Source organism: Vipera ursinii (genome assembly GCF_947247035.1).
Source record: "Vipera ursinii genome assembly, chromosome: 5".
In the NCBI taxonomy this organism is placed as follows: Eukaryota; Metazoa; Chordata; class Lepidosauria; order Squamata; family Viperidae; genus Vipera; species Vipera ursinii.
Window position 1 is genome coordinate 93035583 of NC_139518.1, and position 25126 is coordinate 93060708.

At 42.2% G+C, this 25126-nt stretch overlaps 1 protein-coding gene across 4 annotated transcripts in view; it reads left to right on the plus strand.

Annotated features, from left to right (window-relative positions):
• Positions 1 to 23659, plus strand: part of CCSER2 (coiled-coil serine rich protein 2) — a 60182-nt gene extending 36523 nt beyond the window's left edge. For 3 of the 4 annotated variants that reach the window (XM_083364181.1, XM_083364182.1, XM_083364183.1), the window contains exons 8-10: positions 237 to 323; positions 594 to 692; positions 18871 to 23659. In XM_083364181.1, coding sequence (XP_083220307.1) covers positions 237 to 323; positions 594 to 692; positions 18871 to 19620 — 936 coding nt within the window. In that variant the 3' untranslated portion in view covers positions 19621 to 23659. Of the gene's footprint in view, positions 1 to 236; positions 324 to 593; positions 693 to 5820; positions 5906 to 18870 lie in introns of all 4 variants that reach the window. The other variant, XM_083364184.1, reaches the window with a different exon arrangement.
• Positions 23660 to 25126: the final 1467 nt, after the last annotated feature.

Here is a 25126-nt window from a genome sequence, read left to right on the forward strand (position 1 = left end):
TTGCTGAGTTCTCCCAGCGAGATGGATGGGAAACAAATTTAATAAATAAGAGAAATACGAGGGTTTAGCTACCAATAATATCTGAAATCTGTATCATTCTTAAACATTTGGTAATGTGAAACCCATTACCGAGTCCTGATTTCAAAGCCATACTTTTTTCTTCCGCAACAGATTAGACATAATTAGACATTATAATATTTCTCAAAACGCATTAACACCTTTTTTTCCTATGCCAGACTGATGAATTATTGAGCGAGATCACACAGCTGAAAGATGATTTAAAAATGAAAGACGAGACCATCCAACAGCTTGAACGTCGTCTTGTAAGTAATCACGCCGCGCGTGAAAAGAAATTTTAAGCATAATAATGGCAGAAAAGGGTTGTGTCCATGAGTTGCATGACGGTTTACATTACTCTTGGGAAGGCGGGTGCTGTGTGGCGGTTTTGGTCTACCCTTACTGGATCTGTTTAATTTGAATTTCTATCTGCACTGCCTCTTGGCTGGAGCTGGCTTTGGATTCCCCTTCTGTGAGGTGGCCTCTGTGGCTGTTCTTGGTTTTCACCAGGTTGTCTCTCTCCTCTCTGCCTAAAGGCTGTTAGGTGTAGCTGCCACGAAGGCAGCAAGATACCTGAGGCGACCACGGGCGGCTTTGCTGACAAATTTACCCAGACCTCCTGGAGAAGAAATGCGGTGAGTCATTCCTTGGAAAAGATGTATAGAGATGCTTCCTTATGCTATTTGTCTTGGTGTTTCAGTTGTGTTATTTGGTATCATACTTCAGTATGGTGTCATACTGGAGAAGACTCCTGCGAGTCCCTTGGACTGCAAGGCGATCAAACTGGTCAGTCCTAGAGGAGATCAACCCTGACTGCTCTTTAGAAGGCCAGATCCTAAAGCTAAAACTCAAATCCTTTGGCCACCTAATGAGAAGGAAGGACTCACTGGAGAAGAGCCTCATGCTGGGAAAGGTGGAGGGCAAGAGAAGAAGGGGACGACAGAGAATGAGGTGGCTGGATGGAGTCACTGAAGCAGTAGGCGTGAACTTAAATGGACTCCAGAAGATGGTAGAGGAGAGGAAGGCCTGGAGGAACGTTGTCCGTGGGGTCGCGATGGGTCGGGCACGACTTCGCAACTAACAAAAGCAACAGTAACAACAACTTCAATATACAGGTGGTCCTCGACTTAAAACTATTCATTTAGTGACTGTCCAAAGTTGCAACAGTAGTGAAAAAAAGGGACTTATAGCTGACCCAGTTGGTCCCCACACTTGTGGCTGTCACAGCATTCCCCACAGTCACATGATCAGAATGAGGGTACGTGGCAACCGGCCTGTATTTATGACGTTTGTAGCATCCCTGGATCACGTGATCACCATTGGTGACCTCAGCTGGTTTGTGAGGTCACCAATGGTGTCAGAGTCGGTTGGGGAAGCCAGATTTATTAACAACTGTCTTAATACACTTCACAATTGCGGGGATTTGTGTGGCAAAACCCCGGTAAAAATGGATGTGACTTACTTAACAATTGCCTTGCTCAGAAATGAAGGCTTTTTCTGGTCGTCAGTTGAGCACTATCTGCACTCCATCATTGTTCTAGTGTGTATACTTTATAGTGACATTATCACTATCACTTCTTTTTTTATATAATCTTTATAAGAAACATTTATAGTCTTTAACGCTTACAGTTCTAGGCTTGCCTCATTCATCCTATTTTAGGTAAGCATTCAAAAAGCGGGTATTATATTTCCTAGATTCATTAATACTGGATTTTGTGGATTAGTCCACATGGCATAAGCCAAGACTCTGGACTGATCTCTGAAGAAACGGGGGGCAATTCTGAATATACCTTATAACCCTGTCAGATTTAACACACTTTTTTTCTAAAGTAATGGAAACAATTTACCGGCACACACATTTCTTTGATAACATTATTTTTTTACCATGACTTTGGAAATCACTACCTTGAGTATTAAGTTTTCTTTTGTGGTTCTTGAATTTTTAAAAATACTGTATTATGCCATTAACTCCTACTCTGGTTTTTCATTTTTAGTAATTGTACTTTTATATAAGATATAGACCAAGGGTCCCTAACCCCCGGTCTGTGGACTGGTACCGTGCTGCGGCATGCAGTCTGCACACAAAACCACACACTCTCCGGTCTGTGGAAAAACCTTTCTCCACGGAACCGGTCCCTGGTGCCCAAAAGGTTGGGGATCTCTGATATAGACAATCTATAAAATGCTCACAGAGATAATTTACTGAAGATTTAAATGAAATGGATGTTGCATAAAATGCCAGGATAATATATATCAGTGTAGTAAGTCAAGAAGGGACGCGGTGGCTCAGTGGGTTAGGACGCTGAGCTTGTCGATCAGAAGGTCGGCAGTTTGGCGGGTCGAATCCCGAGTGCCACGTAACAGAGTGAGCGCCTGTTACTCGTCCCAGCTTCTGCCAACCTAGCAGTTCGAAAGCACGTAAAAATGCAAGTAGAAAAACAGGGACCACTCCGGTGGGAAGGTAACAGTGTTCCGTGCGCCTTTGGCGTCTAGTCATGCCGGCCACATGACCACGGAGACGTCCTCAGACAAGCGCTGGCTCTTTGGCTTTGAAACGGAGATGAGCACCGGCCCCTAGAGTTGGAAACGACTAGCACGCATGTGCGGGGGAACCTTTACCTTTACCTTACCTAGTAAGTCAAATACAACTGTAGAACATGTCTGGAAAGTCATGCTAATTTTTTTTATCCCCCCCAATAGTAAATATGTTGAAAGTTAAAATTTTAACAAATGAATATACTTTATGTGGGCACCTTGTGGATCTCTCTCTCTCTTTTTTCCTGTTGCTTCTGGGAATCAGAATGGAATGAGCTCATTTTTTTCTTGGAAATTATTACAGGGATTGTACAGTTGGTTTCCACCATAGAATCACCAAAACGTAGTTCAACCGTATAACTTTCCAGAAAAAAAATGAATCAATCTTCCAGATCAACTTCAAAAGCCATTAGGTTTTTTTTTTCTCAGACTCTTAGCTTTTAAACACCCTTGTATTTGTGCATTCTTCCATTTTTGCCAGGAAATAAATGAAACAGGACAGCAAGATAGATATCGTAATTATTTTTTTCAAATAGATAAAATAAAAACATAAACATGTATATACCCAAATCTTTTCATTTTATTTCATTATTTATTTATTAATTATATTCATGTACTGTCATATATCAATAACTATGCTTGGAGATTTACACAAAAGGTAGAATCCACTAAAAAAAATCAACAATATGCTTTTGAATACTGTTTTAAAAGAAATTAAGTGCTTATATCTAGTTCCTGAAATAGAACTAAATATGCCTATTTAATTTCTTTTAAACAATACACTCAGAATTTTCAAATACAGCCAAAGCTATTGTTGGTAGATAAATCTGGAGGGATTTAATTAATCCTATTCCAATGTGAAGTTTATTGAGTGCAGGCTGGATGGCATAATTTTAGCTGGCTGCATTGAAGCTTGACAAACATTTTCAACACGTTTTCATATTGAAGGAAATATTGAGTGAGATAATACCAAGAATTGGTCCGAGGCTGCTATTACTACATTGAATGAGGACGTGAAGGAAAGAATAGACTTGGCAAATTCAGAGATGGCAACGAGAAACAAACGTGAATGATTTTGAAGAGTTAGGGAAAGGACCGAAAATAACGTTTAATCAGACAATTTTCAAGTTACTCTTTTTAAAAAATAAACAAACAAATTCATTAATAGAAGATTCAGGAGAGATGAGGAAAGGATCTAAGAACTGTAATGATTGTCAACTGAATGAGTCAGGAGTCTGACCTTTCGGGTGTTGTTAGGTTATACTTTCCAAAGTAGGAAGAAATAGTTTTTGTACACGTCAAACTTCTTAAGTGCTTCCAGACACTTCACCGTAAGAAGAGTTTAAATAAACAGGAAGGGATGTACAAAAGGTCAACCCAGAGAATCAGCTCCTGGAAAGTGAATCTTACAAGGAGAGACTGATGGAGGTCGGTGAGCTTAGCCTTGTGAAGGCAAGTTAAGATCCAACTCCTAAAGGGTTGTTATTCAGAAGAGGACCAGGAAGAGTCTACGGTGGTGCCATCATGCAAGACATGGAGAGAGGTCCTGCAAGTGTGTGCAAACTTATTTCAGTTGAAGGCCACAGAAATGTTCCTGATAATGAAAGCAGTTTAGTAATGCAAAGATTGAGATAGAGAGTAGGTAACTCTGGGTGCATTCATGTAGAAATGAATAACTGCCTCCGAGTCTCTCTTAGAAGCCGCTTACGGAGTAACTATGCAAGCCTGGACAAAGACACAGCTGCTTTAACAATCCAAAGAAGGGACTCTGCTGCGAAGGCCTTCTTTTAAAAGATTTGTATTCAAAGAGCTTGTCCTGGCTTCTTAACTCTACTGTGCGGGTCCTCTATCAGAAATGGGAGATGGCCAGGACGGGAGCATTCTTGGCCCTGGAGCCTTGCTAAGAGAACTTTCTTCCGTAAAAGTCTTTTTTTAAAAAAAAAAATTCCCCATATTTCTGAAGTTTTGTTTGCTTGGATACATTGTTTTCCTTGATTATATATTCTATGATATACTGAAATATTTTACATACGTTTCCTTGGGATCTTCCTGGTGGGTGAGCCATTTATTATGCAATTATTACTTTCGTTCAAAATAACTAAATTCTCCTCAATTCCTTGTCCCATTTGGGGGCGGGGGTGTGTGTTGGGAATTTCCCTATTTTTAGCTTCTGTATTGAGCTAACAATCTTTGGAAATAATTAGAAAAAGATCCCGGCAATTTTTATCAAGCTGGTTGTGCGATGTGTTCCAATGTGAAGGGTAGTCCTTGACTTACAGCCATTCATTTAGTGGCTGTTTGAAGCGGCAGTGGTGCTGAAAAAAATGTAACTTTCCACCGGTCCTCATGCTTAGACCGTCGGAAGCATCCCCGTGGTCACACAATTGTGGTTTGGGTGCTCGTCTATTTATGACAATCATAGTGTCCCATGGTCACCGGTCACTACGTGCAAATAGCTTCCAACAAGCAAAGTCAATGGGGAGGCCAGCAGAAAAAGCCGCAAGTCATGGTCGCTTAACGAGCCTAGTGATTCACTTAACAACAATGGCAAAAAACGGTTGTAAAATCAGGTCCGGTCACGTGATGCCTCATTTAACAACCACACCACTTAAATGTCAAATTTTCCATTCCCTACAGACCTAACCTGAGCACTACACATCCCGTCGAACGCCTTTGTTTATGAAATAACGTGCAGCCGGGCACCAAATTTTCATTTCTTTTGCTTCCTTTTACGCTCTCTTTTTTTTTTTATGCGTAGGTAGGACCCTCGTGAGGCTCTGGATAAAACTCGGCAGATAGATAGATAGATAGATAGATAGATAGATAGATAGATAGATAGATAGATAGATAGATAAAAAGAAAGAAAGAAAGAAAGAAAGAAAGAAAGAAAGAAAGAAAGAAAGAAAGAAAGAAAGAAAGAAAGAAAGAAAGAAAAAGAAAGGCAAAAAATTTGGGGGAAAATCTAGAAGGGGTGTGAATTCTTTTATTTTCTCTGCAGAACTCTGCTTATCACGAGCTAATAGAATCGGGTCTCTGCCTGGAATAAAGAGAGCAGGTCAAAGGACGCTGGGAGAATCCAATGACTCATTTGGGATGGTTAGAATTGCAGCTATTTCTCGTTAAGAGAGGAGGAACCATGTAGCTTTTGGTACTGTTTCCCCTCCCCCACCCCACCCCCCTGGTTCTGTGTTTTTATTTTTCTTTCTTTCCCCGTCTTTCTCCGCACAGAGTGGGCTTTCTGGTCCTCCCTTCTCTCCCTGGCAAGGCTCATGCCAGGGCATCCCTCGGACTCTTCCACCGCAGCGTAGACAGAGTGAGTCTGTACTCCTCACTCACCTCCTTCGCCGCCCCCCCCCCCCCCCGTTCCCCACCCCTTGCTCCACTAGCAGTTTCCCCCTTGCACGAACTTCCCGTTGCTCAGCTCTCTTTGCTCTCCCTTGCAAGCACACCGGGCAATCCCTAACCCCCTCGCTGCCTCCTTCACTTACTATAAAACTTCACTTATAAAACTGCCATTGACGACTGGATGGAAAACAGTTTTATAACGGACCTTAAATCGGTCTGCAAGGTTCATTTCTTTCTCCTGCAAAACATAATTTGCTTGTCCTCCTGCCCCCTCCCCTCCCCGTGGCTTTTTGAAATGTGTGGCCGCGTGTTCGTCCGGGTTATTGGCATGCATACCCACCACCCCAATTTCCTTGCAAAATATTTGTGTAGATGCATTCGTGGCCGGCCGCATTTTAATAATACGCAACATGTTGCTTTCTTTGGAGAATTCAGCTTTGCTTCTAGCTATGTGTGTGTGTGTTTCTCCAAGGGGCTTTTCCCTCAAAAAAAAAAGGGGGCACATAACAGCTAAGAAGTAGCCTTTTCAATTCTGCATGTATTAATATTACTTATTGACGTGTAACTGTTTGAACTAAAATGGGATTTTTTAATATATATATATTCTTGTCCTTAACGCACAATAGAAACATCATTTTCGCTGATTTGTAGTGTTCTGACCAGAGAATAGATTTTTTTTGTGGATTATTAAATTATTACAAGGGAAAGTTTTAAAAGCAATACTGCAGATGTGCCAAAACTAAAAACAAAACAAAACCTTATGACAGACTTAATATGTTTTAACGTACTCAGGTAATAGAGAACCGACCTCCAAAGTAAGAACATAAGTTAGATGGTTTAATGCGGGCTTTTCGCACCCGGCGGGCTCCTCATGACTTGCCAATGAATGAGGACACGTCTCTCTGAGTGTTCTCGGGATGAGGGCCCAGACCGAAGTCCTAAGCTCTCTTTTATTGGAAACATAGGTTACAAAGTCAGCAAGTTAACCTAGGTTACAAAGTCAGCAAGTTAACATAGGTTACAAAGTCAGCAAATTGGATACATAGGTGACAAAGTCAATATAGAAAAGCAATTACAAAGTTTACAATACAAACAACAAGCAGCTAAATGGTTACATTTTAATTATTGTCTTATATGGAAACTCATTGTTTTTGCCTACGTGCCTACGTGTTCCAACGGATTATCCCGTCTGCATGTAGCAGGAGTAATGCTTCACAAGACCCTGACACTTATTTTTGCCTAAGCCAGACCTGAGCCATTTTACAAGCCTTATTTTTTGTCATGTCTCTACAGTTTAAAATGTGAAAACCAAGAAATATAGTTTTTTTTTGTACTTTTTAACAGCTTGCATTCCTGCAGTCACCCCCGTATTTCAGGTTTTTTTTTTAATTGGACCATGTTAACTCACTATGGGCACCCATGACAACTGTCAGCAATACCTGACACAGAGCACAATATTGGTGAACTTGTTTGTCATAATTAAGTACGGAAAGAGTTTCAGAATATGGGGAGAAATTAGTGAATATGTCATACTTAAGCTAGTGTTTATTTTAACCCCAAATTGTTGAGCAAGGTACAGTTTTGCAGACCAATTGAATCAATGCCTGTTTAGTTGGGTTGCTCTTCCTACAGTGTCTTCTGCTTCTTCCTAAATTTATCCCCTTCAGGTGGCGGTGCTTATCGTGATTGGAGAGAGAGAGAGAGTTCCAGTGGGATGTGTTTAGTTTCTGGATTAACGTTTTGCTTTTGAATTGTGCCCTTTTGAAAAGAAGGTTGTGGAGGTTAAACGCTCCACCTCTAGCTTAGGAAGGAGAATGTCAACGTGGAGAATATAGAATTCTCAGTAAGAAAGAACCAACAAAGCTTATAAAGCCTTTTAATGCACTTTTTGGTTTGCATCTCTTATCAGTTAGCAAGATTTATTTCTTCCATAGTTAAACACAAGCCAAGACTTACAAACCAGCCTTACACCATGGTTTCAAAATGAGCGTTGCCCATTTCTTGATCTGCTATACAGATGGATTTAAACTAAGCAGAAACGGCTAGGCAAAACAAATCCTGATGGGTATTTAGATCTAGCTGCTATAATTTATTTAAGATATTTCTAAGAAGGTGGCTCAGTGGGTTAGGACGCTGAGCCTGTCAATCAGAAGGTCAGCAGTTTGGCGGGTCGAATCCCGAGTGCCGCGTAATAGAGTGTGCGCCTGTTACTCGTCCCAGCTTCTGCCAACCTAGCAGTTCGAAAGCACATAAAAATGCAAGTAGAAAAATAGGGACCACTACGGTGGGAAGGTAACAGCATTCCGTGCGCCTTTGGCGTCATGCCGGCCACCTGACCACGGAGACGTCCTCAGACAAGCGCTGGCTCTTCTGCTTTGAAACGGAGATGAGCACCGGCCCCTAGAGTCGGAAACGACTAGCATGCATGTGCGGGCGAACCTTTACCTTTACCTTTAAGAAGGTGTTAACTAGTGACTAGGTAGCCTGGATTAACTGTTAAGAATTTCAGAATTGGCAAAAACTGGCCAAAATACAGTCTTTTTTTGAAATTCTACAGAGGAGTGATCATTATAGTGGTGATCTTTTCACAGTCCATTCCTGAACTTGATGCCCTGCTTTATACAGCAAAAACTGGGAACTGTGCTGTAGAGGTGGCCATTTTATTATATTTGGATCTGACCCTATGAAGGATTAATAGCTGTATGAATGTCTCTAAAGGTTCTGGTTAGCTGAAGCCATATCCTGATTATAAATAGGTTTTCTTTGGCTAAAAGCAACAATTTGAAATATTTTATGTTAGCAATTAGACTGATAATCATTCTTTATTTTACTGTCACTGCTTCTGTACTGGAACAAATGAAAAAATACACAAAGCAAAAGAAACATATGTAATAGTAGATACATATATTGACTTAGACATCTGCGGAAACAAAAAAGACTTTATTAATGTAGCTAAAATGATTCTCATTATCCCACACAAAAGTAATATAACACTATTCTTTTAAAAAAAAATCTACAATTTGTTGGCAACAGCGGTTTCTTACTGTCTTCCTCTGCTGTTCTGCTGTTTTTCCAACATCCCAAACTAGTCTGTAGGTCTGAGGTTTTCATCAAATTCCAGCCAGGTCTGACCCTGTTTAAATTTTGGGAATCAGACAAAGTTGGCTAGGATTTACCACCTAACTGTAGACTTAATTTTTAGGCCACTAAAAATTTAAACTGAGAACTGTCCTTTGATGAGGGATGGGGAATTGGCTTTTTGTTTGGGTAAAACGCAATGTCTTGCCACTGGTCTTACTGGGTTGCTGTTGTTGGGGTCTATTTGGGGAAATTTTAGAGAACCAAAAATTGGAGCGAAGATGGTCTTCCAGAATTCCAGTGGTGTGTTGAAGAGAAAAATATATCCAGAGATAGGATCCCCAGACAGAAAAGGAAGACAGCAAAATTCCCTATCATTTTCTTCTTATTTCAAGGAGCTACCCTCTATTTTAATTTTATTGCTTAAAAACAGTAAGCTGAAGTTTACAATATTTCCATTGAAAAAACCCCCATGAAAAATAATTGTTTTTAAAAATGTGGAGAAGAGAGACGGAACCAGTGCTAAGGAGGCATCTGTGGACCTGCTGGTGGCTTTGAGGCCTCTATCTTGGGGATCCTAATTTTATCAGCTGCATTTGTTGTGAATGTTACTAAAATTTATCAGGAAGAATATTTCCAGGCAAAATTGATTCCAATAAAATAGAATGTCATGAGAACTTACAGCTTTTCATTAGAGATTCTTAGCTCTTGTAAGAGAGCAGTTCGGAAATCCAACTCCATTTGGTTATCAATGATAGAAACTCGCAGATACAGAGCTATTATACACATTAGAACAGGGCTTTTCAACTTTTTCACCCATTTACTACTTTTAGGATATGGCAACATCCGAGTACCACCAGTCGCCTAGCAAGGTGTCAAAAACTTGATGACCAAAAAAAAAAAAAAGGAAAAAAGTGATGAAGTACAGGTAGTCGTCGATTTACAACACTTTGCTTAGTGACTCTTCAAAGTTACAATGGCACTGAAAAAGTGCCCCCTAAGCCACACCCGAGCAAGACACCTGCCTGCCCGCCTGGCGGTGCTCTTCCTCCTGTCTGAGGTTTTCATTGTTGTGAGCATTTCTGTTGAGGATTGGCAGCATGGGTGGGGTGGGGGGGTTGGTTTTTATCCCCCCCCCTCTGTTGGGTGGTTGCAGCAGGTTTTGGTCCCTTCACATGATCCTGGGACACTGACCGTCATAAATATGAATCAGTTGCCAAGCATCTGAATGTAAATCACAAGACCCTGGAGATGTTGCAACATTCCTGCTGATCGGCGCTTCTTCTGGGCTCAGCAAAAGCGCCAGGATCAGCACCGAGCTCCAGTTGGAGCCTGGTGCTGATCCTGGCGCTTCCACTGAGCCCTCCAGCCGTCTCTCGCTCAGGCTTGTGCGGTGCTGCCACCAGTTCAGCTCATTCCCTTCCCCTGCTACCACTTTTCTAGGACGGTTGCGTACCACCTGCTAGGTGCCAATGTACCACGGGTGATACCTGTACCACTGGTTGAAAAGCCCTGCATTAGAAAACTACAACATTACATTACTTTTCGACATAATCGCCATTCAAATTGAGGCGAGCATTATCATGAACCAATACCACACCAGAAGTGGGGCCATAGAAAATCCCGCCAAAGATGAAGATACCAAAGTTGTAACTGCTAGTGAAGTTCATGGAGACTGGTTCGACCATCAGTTCAGAAGTCTACTGTGAAACGTTACGAAAACTCAGACGAGCCATCCAGAACAAGTGTCGGGGCCTGCTGACTTCCAGTGTGGTGTTGGTTCGCGATAATGCTCGCCTACACACCGCTACACGCACCCAAGAACTTGAAGCAGTTCCATTGGGATGTTTTTGATCACACACACCCCCAAAAGCCCAGATTTGGTGCTGAGCGACTACTACTAAGGAATTTCAAACCTTGTAAGACGTTATGACAAGTGCCTCAATTTGAACAGCGATTATATCGAAAAGTAATGTAATGTTGTAGTTTTCTAATGGGTATAATAAAAGTTCTGTATCTGTGAGTGTCTTTCATTGATAACGGAGGTTTGTTTCCGAATTGCCCTGTATGTAATGGTTGCTGGGAGAACCTATCCATTAAGCAGCTTTTCAGCTTGTATAAATTTAAAGGCAGAGTGTAACTCCGTAAGAATTACAAAATCCTTCCCCTCCCATTGTCCATTTTGTCTGGGGCTGATGGGGGTTGCAGTTCAAGAATATAGCATAGCAGATGTCTAGTTCAAGAAGTTATCCAAAGACAACTGGCGGCTGATGAAGCACAGAAATGGTCTGTCTTAAATGGAAAAAGACAAAGGGGGATATGGATTTGTACTATTGCACATAGAAGCTTTGAACCTGGATAAAGGTGTAAAGGGACGCGGTGGCTCAGTGGGTTAGCACGCTGAGCTTGTCAATCAGAAGGTCGGCGGTTTCACGGGTCAAATACCGACTGCCGTGTAACAGAGTGAGTGCCTGTTACTCATCCCAGGTTCTGCCAACCTAGCAGTTCGAAAGCACGTAAAAATGCAAGTAGAAAAATAGGGACCACTACGGTGGGAAGGTAACAGCGTTCCGTGCGCCTTTGGTGTCTAGTCACATGACCACGGAGACGTCCTCGGACAAGCGCTGGCTCTTCGGCTTTGAAACGGAGATGAGCACCGGCCCCTAGAGTCGGAAACGACTAGCACGCATGTGTGGGGGAACCTTTACCTTTACCTTTAAAGGTGGAAATGATAAAATTATGCGATGGCCCCTGAAAGCAGGATGTGAGGGCAGGATCCATTGGATGACCGGATGTAGTTGCATTCTCAGATCTGGATAAAGGTGAGTAGGTATGGTTGCATTTAAAAGATGCCCTCTGTTTGCCTTTTTGACCTTGGGGGAATCTGCATTGTAGCAACCGTAATGTGTAAAGAGGATATTCTTAATCAGGGCACTGGCTCATTACTGTGTCTTGGCCCTCTGATATCATTGTCCTTGTCTTCTTTTTTTTTGTCTCTGCTTCCTATTGTGCTATTGGCAAGGAGTTGAGGAGTTAGTCCATTACTTCTGTGATAATGCGTGGTACAGTACAACTTTAGATTTTTTCCCCCCAACCTCTCCTTTTGTGTCTTCACTGTTGTGCTTGCTTTCTGCATGGTGCATGCAGATCGGATTCGTGCATGCTCTTGTCTTGTTTTTTTTTTCATATTTGGAAAATATTCCTAATATTTCCATATTCCATAGTAGGAAAAGTCTGCTCTACAGTGTTTAATGAAATCAAAAACATTTTAGGACGAGAGTCGTGTTAGTGTACACTAGGCAAACTCAAAAGAATTCTAGTGGCATATTATCCAACTTACCGATTTTGTTCAAAGATCTTTGAATAAACATTTATTAATCAGAAACAATGCTACCAGATTCCTTCTGAGTTTATCTTATCACTGATAACCTTAAGTCACATTTTAAGCTCGTATGTTTTAAGCGCAGTATATACAAACATACGCTCCACTCTATGCAAACCTACACAAGTTTTGAAGTAGCTCCCAAGTTACTATAGGTGTTTAAGTGGTGAATCTGTTCACAAATTTTTGGTTATTGAGCATCTTAATGGGAACTGTGGAACCAGCCATCACAGGATGTCATCGTGCTTGTCTCTGTACGTTGTTTTTTTTTATAATAGTGCATCTCGAGAGAGATGAGTATGTTTCTTTCCTAGAAAACCTGATTTTTCCCAGTGTCAGCAACAAATGTTCCCAAAGATGCTATCACTATACCCTTTTTTATGATATGTGACTTCTTTGGCTGCACCTAAGTTGAATTTTAGACCACAGTAACTCCACTGGAATATGTCAGTGCTCCGAAATGGGCCACTTGTGTTTTCTTTCATCCTTACATTAAAGGAAGCCTGAGATTGTGTCTCTGCTACAAAAGCAGAAGGCCTAGACCAGGGGTAGGCAACCTTGCCTCTTTTATGACTCATGGACTTTATTTCCCAGAATTCCTGAGCCAGCTGGCTCAGGAATTCTGGGAGTTGAAGTCCACGAGTCATAAAAGAGCCAAGGTTGCCTACCCCTGGCCTAGACTACCTCATGATTCTGACAAATACAATTTTGGTGGAAAAGAGACTCCTTCGCTTAACTAAGCAGTTCTCGACTTGCTTCTCTTAAATTGTTGGACCACTCCATGAAATTCTTTCTGTGTTATCGATTGCTCACCACCCCAAATGTTGGACTTTTTTTTTTTAACAAATGAAACAAGCCACCACGTTTGCTAGTAACTCTTAGCTCACACATTCCATTGATATATAAATAGCCCCTTAGTTACAAGAAAGCAATTGGGACTAGAATTGCCATTATTAAACCCTGCAATTGTAAAGTGCAGTGTCACACGACAACAAGTAAGACACTGTCTTATATTATTTTTGCCTCCAAAAGTGGCGTTAGGTCTTAATTTTGGGGATGTCTTATATTTTCGTGACACCTGCCTCGCCTCGTGGCGACGCACCAACAGCCCTATCCAGCAGCCACGTGGCTGCTGGCCCACTTCTACGGCCGCTCGTGGCAGGAGGCCGTGCGGCACATCGCGCTGCTGCTGCCACAACAAGGCGGGGGAGGGGGTAGAGCTGACCCACATGCCCTGCACCCACTTACTGGTACTTCAGCCCCTCCCCGGTACTTCATCCCTCCCACCCACCCCCCAGCCAGGCCATTCCTTGATTGGCAACTTTTGACTCCCCTCCTGAGCTGGACTGCCATGGTATGGCGGATGGGACGGGTGGGGTAGGCCACGTCTCCTTCTGCTGTTTTGGAGATAGGGGGAAGTGACGGCAAACGGCTCCACTGCCGCTATGCGCCACTGGAGGTGCTTTCTTTAAGCTTCGCCCTGCAGATCACCTGGCAGAGGACCTCTTTGTCCTCTGCCAACTCTCCCGGCCACCTGTCTCCACCAGCCCTTTCTCACCTGTCTCGCGGAGAACGCAGCAGCTCTGCGCAGGGATGCAGAGCAGAGAACAGCACTTGCTTGCTGTCCTGCATTGCCCCGCGCCTCCCTTCTGTCTTCTGGAAACGGCAGCCCCATTTCCTGCCGCTTCTCCCAGCACAGCTTCCCGGAAGCATTTGTTTGCTAACCTTCTTTCCACCTCTGGCGCGTTTCTCTTCTATTGCAGGGAAACAAGAGTTTATGGTACTAAAAAAAAGTTCAGTCAGACCTTCCAACTTCTCGCAAAAAATAATAATAATAATTTTGCGGCCTCCTGCCCCATTGCGGCAGGAAGGTGGGACGGAGTGGGCAGGGTCCTAACTAGGGCTTATTTTGGGGTAGGGCTTATATTAGCCCCCCCCCCCAAATCAGAGTAGGTCTTAGTTTAGGGGATGGGCTTGTTTTCGGAGAAACACAGTAGTTTGGCAGCTCTGGTTGCCGTCACTAAGCAGGGACCTCACATCTGACTTCTCGCAGCCTCCCCATCGACTTTGATTGTGGGAAGCTGGCAGGGAATATCAGAAACGGTGATCATGTGACCATGGGCATGCTGCAATGGCCGGAACTCCAAGGATCAGTCGTAAGTAACACTTGTTTAGCATCATCATAAATTTGCTTGGATGCTGAACCAAGTGGTCATAATCCAAGGACCACCTGTATTAATCAACCTACATGAGGCTCACTAATATTGTCAGAGATGTGCAAAACAGTCAAAAGATCCAAAGGAGCAACTGCTATTTTTGTGTGTGTGCGCACATAATGTGTACACACACACACACACACACACACACACACACACACACACATTGAGAAAAATAGTCGAGCACCAGGATAAAATATAAAAAAGAACAACTGTTTAATAAACTTAGCTTTCCTCGGGTAGCTATATACACACACACACACACACACACCCTGAATTGGATATTGGATTTATTCCTATACATATAATGATTACTTAGCTTCAAAAGACAAGAACAATAATGATAGAAAAACAGAGACATTCCCTCATGTGATAAATTGTCATTCAGAATCTTCCAACCACATTGACCACATTTGGGCCCAGCCAAAAAAAACCCACTTTGCTGTTTTTAAGACATCGTTTTGACAAGATCTAGAATGGCCAGCTTAATTACAAGGAAAGCAGTCTCGCTAATTATGTAAATTGATGGCTTTCAGTCAAGAACGATGACTGTGAAAAGAAGAGATGTTAGGCCTGTTGTGTGTTGCGTCCCAGCCAGTGGAATTCTGGGAGCTGTTCTCCCCACCCAACCAGACCATGCCCAGTTGAGTTAGAGTTGAAGACAGAACATTGGAATAAGGAGATGCAGAGGATAATTAAAAGTGTTGAGACAACTCTTCTGGCACTATCAGAATTGACAGTTCCTGCCTTCGACGAACCAGGAGGGTTCTTTGTCTGTTCCCTGGCTATTTTTGACCAGGATTGTGAAGATCACTCGATTAAAATAGGGTTTGAGGGTTTCTTCAGTCAAAAGAAGGTGGTGCACATTTGTGCATTTCAGGCAGTAATTCGACCACCAAAGATTTGCTGAAGGAGGTGTGTTCCTTCCTGCCACGAAACAGGATCTGCTTTAACCAGACAGGAGCTGAAAAACAGATGGGAACTTTTCCACCGTACCCAGAAAGCAGGATTTCCATTTTTTTTCCTTCTTTATATAAACTTGCAGTAACTTCTTTCAGTGGCCGGAGACGTAGAAAGTGACTCAGTAGCAGTAATTCAGTCAAAGAGAGTTGGAAAAGTTGAGCCTTCATTTTCTGTTTTGCTTTCAGAACTGGGTGAGTGGGAGCTATCTAGGGACACCCCTCCTTATACACAAACCTTTTATCTAATTTCTTTCCTTCTCTTTCCTCCACTCTCCTGTCGCCAATCTATAAGAGCCTTGGTGGAGCAGTGGGCTAATGCCTCCTTAAGTAATACCAGCTGCCTGCAATTAGTGCAGGTTCGAGTCCCACCAGGCTCAAGGTTGACTCAGCCTTCCATCCTTCCGAGGTAGGTAAAATGAGGACCGAGATTGTTGGGGGCAATTAAGCTGACTTTGTAATAATGCCGCTTGGGGTGTGTGTGTGAAAGCCCTAATAAGCAGGCATATACATAGAATGAAGGCTACTGCTAAAGCTTGTAAGCCGCCCTGAGTCTTCGGAGAAGGGCGGGATATAAATGGAATTTTAAAAAAAAATCTAATTAGACACTCTACCTCAGGGGTGTCAAACTGCCGGGCTGCGGGCCGGACGCATCATCTGGAAGCCGCGCCCACCCCATTGCCGGCAATGGCAAAACCTTCCCGATACATTGCGTGACGTCGTGAGTTTGACATGTCTGTTCTACCCATTAGGAGAAAATTGATCTGGTTGTTTTTCCCTCCACTTATTTAATTCTCCTTCCATAACATCCTCTCTTTATAAGTGTGAGTCAACTAGTTTTGTCTCTGGCCCTCAAGGAGAAATGTTTTGTAGATCAAGTAGAAGAGAGAGAGGGGAAAAAAAAATCTAAATCGATTTTATTTGAACAATCTGTGAAGCTGAGTGTAAAGCTGTGCATTCTTATTTAGAAATGAAGGCTGCTTAATTTAGCAACTTGTATTTAAATTATTGCAGTTGATGTTGGATCTGTCAGAATTTTGCATCTGATGTCTCCTCCCTCTTCTTCTCCCAAAATTAGATTTTATTAGGCGAAAGTCAGCTCTTAATACTTTTGAGGCTTAGAATTCCTTTTGATCTGAGTCACCTTACACTAATAATGAATTTAGTTTGATTTTAGTTGCGTTAGGCACACTTTTTTCCTAAGCAGAAGAGATTCTTTAGGAGCAGAACAGTATCTGGATCTAACTCATATATTTGTTTAAGAACACGAGTAATTAGGCATATGTTTTGGTTCGTTTTGTTTTTCAGCATGTAAATAAGATTTACTTTGCAGCATTTTTATGTACTTTTTCCTATTTTCTTTTTGGGAATTGGGGATAAATTGAGGTTTGCTGTAATCAAACCGTTTTATTCTGTCCCATTTACTGTCAAATACTAGCACATAATTTTCTTCCTTGTACTGATCAAATTCCATTTTGTCACTCCACAGTGGTGGCAATGTTTTATTATAGAAAGAGGAAGACAAAACTTCAGTAGATGTATATGGTAGGGAAGGATTTTCTGGAGAAAAATTAATCATTTTGTATTTGTGTGTAATACTGCCTGGTCCCTGGTGAGGTAAAAGGGTTGAACAATTATTTTATTATCTTCCATTGGGTAACCGTTAAAATCCTGAAATGGAAGAGAGCACTTTTTACATGAGAAAAAAAATAATACACCCCACCACCACCCCAAAAGCCTTCAGGGATTGATACAAGCAGGGGCCTGTGTAGGACTACTGTACGTTGAGGGCTGTTTGCGTATATGTTGTGTTGTGTATGTTTTCTGTTTGCAAATCACTCTGGTCTGTATTTGCCATCTGCAACAGTTGCATGTCTTCTAACCTCACATCTATGCAGGTGGGTACATAGTGTATACAAAATGGTAAAATATATCTATTGAAATCAGGCCACATTAATTAATTAAGGATGCAGAATGCTAAAATGAGTCCAAAATACAGGGTGTCACGTTTCTGACGTATGGGCTTTTCAAGTGACTCTGAGGCATTGTTTACCTTAAAAGTCCTTTATTAGCCTAATACACCGGCAAATGCCTGCTCGAAAGAAGCGTTGACACAGGGGATATCTGATGTACTTTACTATCTGTTTTATCTTGTGATAACTTTGAGATCTGAGGCAGAGATCTTTCTTAGGCCTGAATCCTAGTTACTCATGCACCAGGTTATGGAATTTTCTCCTTATATTTGTCATGGTTTCTGAGAGGAAATGATTGTGAAGCAGAACTACTGTACTAATCCCAAGTTGCATACCGTGCATTAAAAGATAGCTTATTAACTCAGCCTAGGTAACCTTCTAACTAAGCCATCCATCCATTAACAGCTGAAGAACCCACAAACTTTTAAAACACATTATGGAGATTTCAAAGTCATATAAATCTAATAAATCAACATACCCTTGCACATAATAAGCTTTAGCCAATGGATCTTGGGAAGATAGGCCTCAGTTGGCTTCTACAGTATTCAATTGTGGCACAGTTACATCTGCTATTGTGATAGAACAATAGGAGTAGGCCAGTTTTTCTGCTCTAATACAGGAGTCTCCAACCGTGGTAACTTTAGGTCTTGTAGAGTTTATGGTTGGTTGGGGAAATCCGGGAGTTAATGTCCACAAGTCTTAAAAAGTTGCCAAGGTTGGAGATCCCTCTGCCTAATGGGTGAAATATTTGGAGGGGTTGCCCAATTCGTCTGAACCAGTAATGGCCCTGTCAAACGAAGACGATGCCCTCAGTTTCTGACACTTGTTTTACTGGTACATTTGGTGCACTGCTCCCCAGTTGTGGAAGATAATTCCTGGGGAGTTGCCTTCAACTCTCACTTCAGGAAAAGAGTCCTTCACCTGCTTTTAGGAAAAAGAGTTCCGCTCCTCCTTTTTACCCATCCTTTTCCAGTTTGAAGACTAGTTGGTGTTAACTGTTTTCAGCTGATATTATTTCAGGTTTTAGTATTAGCCCCCTTGAATGACCTCTGCGCTAGAAGGCAAAAATAGAGATGAATAAGAAACAAGAATAAGAGTCCAGTTGGGTATTGTATTGTATAAATTACATACAGGCCTAAATATAATAACGAGTTTTGACTACAGTAGCTTATTCCTTTGGTGTCCTTGCACAGGCATGGAAAATGTTGGCTCCTTTGCCCTCTGCTCATAGGTTTTGAACACAAAAATTAATTTTGAAGCAGAGACCAGTTAGATTTCCATTCTTTCTTTTCCTAATCTGTTGGCATGTAATGTTTCCTCTCTAGCCTCAAGTACTACAGCCTTCCAGCCACCTTCCCCATTCCGCAGACCTCAGCCAGGGAAAACTAGCAAAAGCATCACCCACCGTGGCTCGCAGTGAACCCCCTCCTCCTCAGGACCAACCGGAACACGTTGGCCACGAAGACGACGACACTGCCCTCGGCTCCGGCACTGACAGCAGACGCGAACCAAGCACTTTAAACACACAGCGGAACGGCGACAACTCCCCGGCGAACGCACATTCCATCAAGAACGAAACGGTCAGAGAAAAAGCGAAGGATGCAGCTGGTCGGAAATGGAATGCCTCGCAGGTGAATGCGCAGGACGGGCAGGCCAGGTTGGCTGTCAAAAGTCACAGCTGCAGGCCGAACCAGGCTTCGCCACCAAAGATGTCAAGAGCTCTCCGAACCCCAAAGCAGACCGCGCCAGTGCCTCCTCCAGCAACCTCTTTGAGAGACTCCACTGTGCCTCCACTGAGTGGTCAGGCCCAACCCCAGTCTGTGTCCAACCTCTCCCTTCCAAACAGCAGAACCCCGAGGGCCTCCAAACTTCGCCCTCCGGCCATTTCCTTCCGCCCCAAGCCGAGGACAACCTCCCAAACCATCGTAGCTCCTGAGCAGCAGAGGTTTCAGGCTAGCCCCTCAAAGCCACTGATGCCAGCAAAAGACGCCCCACAGAACCGAGATCCGGTCCTTCACCCCGGGGAGGGGCTGATTTCGCATCGGCACTCCCGGCTCCCTAAACCAAAGACGTAGCCTGAGTGGGACTCTTCCCATGTCGTTGCCGTGTCCTGTCCCATGACGCTGCTTGCCTGACCCTTTCCTGTCCAGGAGGTCCCAGCGAGAGCCTGGAGGCACCAAATGTTGCACATCTTCTGACGCTTCCTCTCCTCTTTAAAAAGGCACGTTGCTTCTTCAAGCCTTGATCTGCACAAACCTGTGGCCTCTCCTGGTGGTGCCGATGGTCACCTCTGTCTAGGAAGTTGCTGACGGAAATTGTATCCTTTGGATGTCTCCCCGAAGAAATGATGGCTACGGCTACCTTCCCGTTCTGGGAATTAATTATAAGCGATGGACAAATGATACTGTTGATCTTTCTTCTTCTTCTTCTTTTCATGTTACTCTTCAGCCATAAGTCTGTCTCTGTATCTCGAGAGGCCTATGCAAATTGTCTCTATTTATAACCCCCAAACTTTGTAAAAGATGTATATTTAATATTTAATGGAGGTTGTATGTTTTCGCAAGGAAGATCCCAAATTGTTCTCTGTGTTTTTGGGGTCCGTATTCATGGTTCACAAGTGGCCACAAAATTTCACAGGGTGAAATAGATATATTTATATTTAAAGTCTTACCCGTTCGTTGTAGAGAAGCTGTAGAATATATAGTGTTAATCAGTTATCATGGCATAACTGCAAAACAGTATTTAATATATATATATATAACCCCGACTTTGGTTTATACTGACGGTTGTCAAATGGCACGTGATGTGACTCTGGAAATAATGAGTCCAGGACCGCCGGCGTGTAAATTTTCATTTCAAGGCTTGCTTAACGGTAACATTATTTATTGAGTTCTGTTACAATTGAAAATCTCAAGAAGCCAATTTGAAATGTTTGCACAAAAATTTTGACATATATGTAGGGATTCAACAATTATTTTTCATAATAAAGCTTATGTTTTTTTAAAACCCTATTTTTTAAAATGCAAATGCATTTATGTACACATACACACTTGGAGAAATCTTGGGAAGTCATAAAAGAACAAAACTTTTTACTCTTTGGGGAAAATGATAGAAAGTCACTGGAGACAGAGAAATTCTGTCAGGTAGATAGGCCATCATTGGAGGGTTAGGGTTAACCAGAGCCATAGAAACAAAAAGTTTTAAATGTGGTTTAATTGTCTTGAAATCTTAACTCCATTATCAATCTGAGAACAATTGTTTGGAGAAAAAAGCCTCTTAAAAGTGTTAAATAAAACTTGAAAAAATACATCACAGCATTGATTTTGAGCTCTGAATATTACTTATAGAACATTTCTTATAGAAATAAGCATCCTTTTAAAAAAATAATCAAAATAACCTTTCCAAATCTGGCACCCTCCAAATACATCAGGTTAAATCTTCATCGTCCTCAAATAACCTACCTTGTGCATATGCTAGCAGGGAACCGTGGTCTATTTGGAGGGTGCCAGATAAGGTAAATTAAGCCAGGGAAAAGTAGCTTTGGTTTTCTTAAGAAGGATAAGTAAAAAAATATATGCAGGCGACTTAAGTTTATTATCAAAAGACTGACCAGGAGCTGCTAGCTGTGTTTGTGTCACTTGTAAACCTTGAAGATATGCAGTGAAATGTCCTTGGATGTTGTTGACCGGAAAATGCTTTCTTGAGGGAAAAATGGTTTTCTTCAAGTGGCAGGCATGCTTTAAGCTTCAGTTGCCTTTTTGTGTGTGTGATCAGGGACGGCGGTTAAAGGAGGACTGTGTTTAAAACGGGCAGGGGTTTTGTGTCGTAATGTTAGCCCCACGAACCTTGACGTGGTGGATCAGACCTTGTTTAGTCCAGGCTGACAAGCACACCAGTCCAGGTAGCTGTGGCTGAACCTCTGGTGAATGAGTTTGGCCCTGTGTCGAAGCAGATGGAGCCTGTCAAGCTGACTGATCCAATGGGACCCAAGAGTCCGCCAACTTTCGGCAATATGAACATGACAGGATCCTATGTAGTCACACAAACATCGGCAATCCAGAGGGGATCAAAAAAAAAAGTGGGTTATTTTGCTTACACACCTACAACCACCATCTTGCTGTTTTTGACACCTTCTGGATGCCGGTGATCAAGCTGTTCTTTCCCCAATATTTAACACCATCTTCTTGTCCCTATCAGGATGTGAATGTACCATGTCGAAGAAAACGCCTCACCACTAAGGGGTACCTGTAGAATTAGATGAAAAAAAACCACTTCTCAGTGGCAAGTAATAACCATCACCCGGCTTATAAAAGCAACTGCATCAGGTTGAACTTCTACATCTGTACCGGTATTTCAGTATACATTAGGAGGCCTCCAACTAGCATTTTTTAAATTCATGTTCCAGGCATTATTTTAAGCACCTAATGGAAAATAACCCTTGGAGATGGTCTGTTTGCTTCAGGAAGATAGTGGTGGGAATTACGTTCCAAAGAGAGCGCTGGCCTTTTGTTCCCAATTTCATTGTCAGGCTGGCCAATGAGAAGTCAGCTGATGGTAGCAAATGGCAGCATGTGAGATTGATGTTCAGTATGTAAACTTGTGTCTTGAGGTAACTTGGGAATCCTTTGCCCAGAGGAGGTTGACTGAGTTTCCCTGAGTCATAATGTCAGGCACTGATTAGGCAAAGCCAAGGTGGGACCTGGTGGGTTTTTAATCGTTGTGAGTCTCCCTTATACAACTGTCGGGGCCAACCCTTCTTGAATGCAGTTGTGTGGGAGAAAGTTCTCATGTAGGTTTAGATATCCAATGGATGAAAGGAATGTCTTACTTTCAAAGCTGGCATGCAGTATGACTTGAAGGCTCATTTGCGTTGATAGGATAGGCAGCCAGATTCCCAGTGGCCATAATGATTATAACATTTCTTTAAAGTGAAAAAAAATCTGGGATTTTATTAATCATTGCTTTCTGTTCACTTGCATTGTGTCCATTGGATTCTACTGCATTATGCAATAATTCCTAAGGAATTAAACCACCCCCATGTGTATAATGAAGTGGAAATGGAACCAAATGGATTTGTACTTGATGAGCTTGGAGTTCTGCCTAAGTTTAAAGATGCATGGCTGAAGCAGTGAAATAGTTTTTCAATGTACATTGATGTTTGTGTTTCAGGTTTTTTTAAACGTAAGCTTTCCATGGAGGATTCAGCTCATAAAATAGGTCTCTGCCTCTTCATTATCCCAAAGCATTCATGCAGCTGTGGCTTGCATGCCTACATAAGCCGGTCTTGCAAAGCCTTGCCCTGTTAAGCATCTTCTTTCTGAACTTCCGCATTCTTCATGCCCTAACTCAATTAAGAGAAAATTCCTAAGGTGTTTGCCAAAACTAAAGCTTGCCTTTAGAATTGATGGATTTGTTAAAAAAAATTAACCCTGCAATAAATACCACCTGCCTTGTGCAAACAAGGAGCATTACGTATTTCAAGAGTTTGGAATCCGGTTATAGGGACTTGCAAACCATCTACAGCTAAGTCAGTTCTCGCTCCAGGGTTTCCCTTGCGTGTCCCCCTCTTTTTTTGGCATTATTTCTGCTTTTGGTAGACCAACCTGCTACCACCAAAAGCATCCTGGCACCAGACTGGCAATTCCATTTGGTCTGTCTGTCATCCTGATAGCAGCGGTTCTCCAAATACAATGGACCTGGTCCAGCTGAAGTGTAGCCCTTTGAAGACCCCTAAATTTAAACTTGCCCTTGCCTTTGGCTGGTTCAGCCTCTTATGGGATTATCATGTCAGTGAGTAGTGCCTTGTTTGAAACACGGCCGTGGTTAGAGAGGATGAGCTGGGTCTTCAGAAACGTAAGTCAACGATCACTGCTGTGGTAAAGCTGCTCACTGCCTGTATGAATCTCAAAAGCACCACGATTAATCAAGATTAACTGTAGTGTTAGTCTTTGTACTAAATCAGTACTAGCTGCAAAATACTCTTACAATGTAGTCTTTCGCCTAAAGGAAAAAAAAGATAAATGCTCTATATTGGAAACTGCTTGTGAAGATAATTTAAAAAGCCTGTATGTAAAGACTTTCCTCAGTGTTGCTTTAGTGAATAAACTTCCTAATTCCGAGTGTCTTTTGTGTCAATGGCTATGTTTGTGTGTGTGTGTGTGTGTGTGTGTGTGTTTGCTGGGCAATCTACCAGAAACTTGAAATGAATCCTGTAATTAGAATGGATGTTCTGCCACCTAGCGTGCTCAGTGGAAATTACTCTGTAAAATGAGACAAATTTCCAATCTAGGGGAATTTAGCTTATTCTTAAGAAGTAAGATTGATTCTATAGCAAGGGTGTCCAATCTTGGCGACTTTAATGCTTGTGGACTTCAACTCCCAGAATTCTCCAGCCAGCCTTGCTGGCTGGGGAATTCTGGAAGTTGAAGTCCACAGGTCTTAAAGTTGCCAAATTTAGACACCCTTGTTCTACATGCAGTTTTTACTTCTCCCCTTAGCTATGATAAACTTGCAGAGTTAGACAAAAAGATGCTTCTCAACAGATCCCTTTCCAGGTTAACTGTCTTAATTGTTAATTGTCTTAAACTAAAACCTCTGGTCCTGGTGACTGGTCCAGATTGGATCCTGCAACATTATCCTGGGAAACATATATTTGTCTTCATTTGTGTCTTAATTGTCCTCTCAGTCTAACTGCTTATTTACTACCAACCCTAACCCTACCAGCTTATACTCCAATCATTTTCTACGTCTTCCTCCCTCTCTCCTCCCCCACAAAAAGTTTTGGCTGAGTGGCCACCATGGATTCAGACTGTCAATCTGTTATTGACTATTGAGTGAAAGTTATATCCAAAATGGATGTGTCAAGCTTCTGACAGAGGAACTCTTCAAAGAACTCTGAGGCATTGTTTACCTTAAAAGTCTTTATTAGAGCAACATAAATATCGGCAATACTTGGTTAAAGCCGAAATCTGGATTCCCCTCCCCTGAGCACAATAATATGAAAGCATAGTTCCCTCCTTTAGTTAACCGTCATAAATCACATTCTCCAATTAGTTTGAAAGGTAAGTTTTCCCTCCTTAGTTTAACCCACCAGTTCTTATCGCTTCCTATTACATACAACCTTGAAAATGCTCTGCTGCTACATTCTTACGTCTAACTAATCCCCCATGCATATTCTTCCTCCCCTCTCCCATCTTCATCTAACTTTTCACTCTAAAAGGGATACACAAGCAGAAATATAAAATAGCTGCTTCTTCATCTTTTGTCAAAGCAAGAACATCCGATGTTAGCAGCATTGACAACTGCCCCCCCCCCCTTACAAAAAGGACAGATTCTGTAATCTAAACAAAAACATAAGTTAGGAGCTGACTTGGTTTGTTGGAGTGTTTCTCATAAAACCTTTTGATGAGTCTGTCAGCTTTCACATTGCCATCTCAGCCTTTTTATGACGGGTTTTTACAGCACACCCGTTGAAGAGAAATAACATGGGTTATAACCACAGCTCTTCTGCTCAAAGGCTTCTGTGGCTCGCCTCCTGGAGCTTTCAAGGACCCCATTTGGTAGTTTTGCCAGCAGCTTATG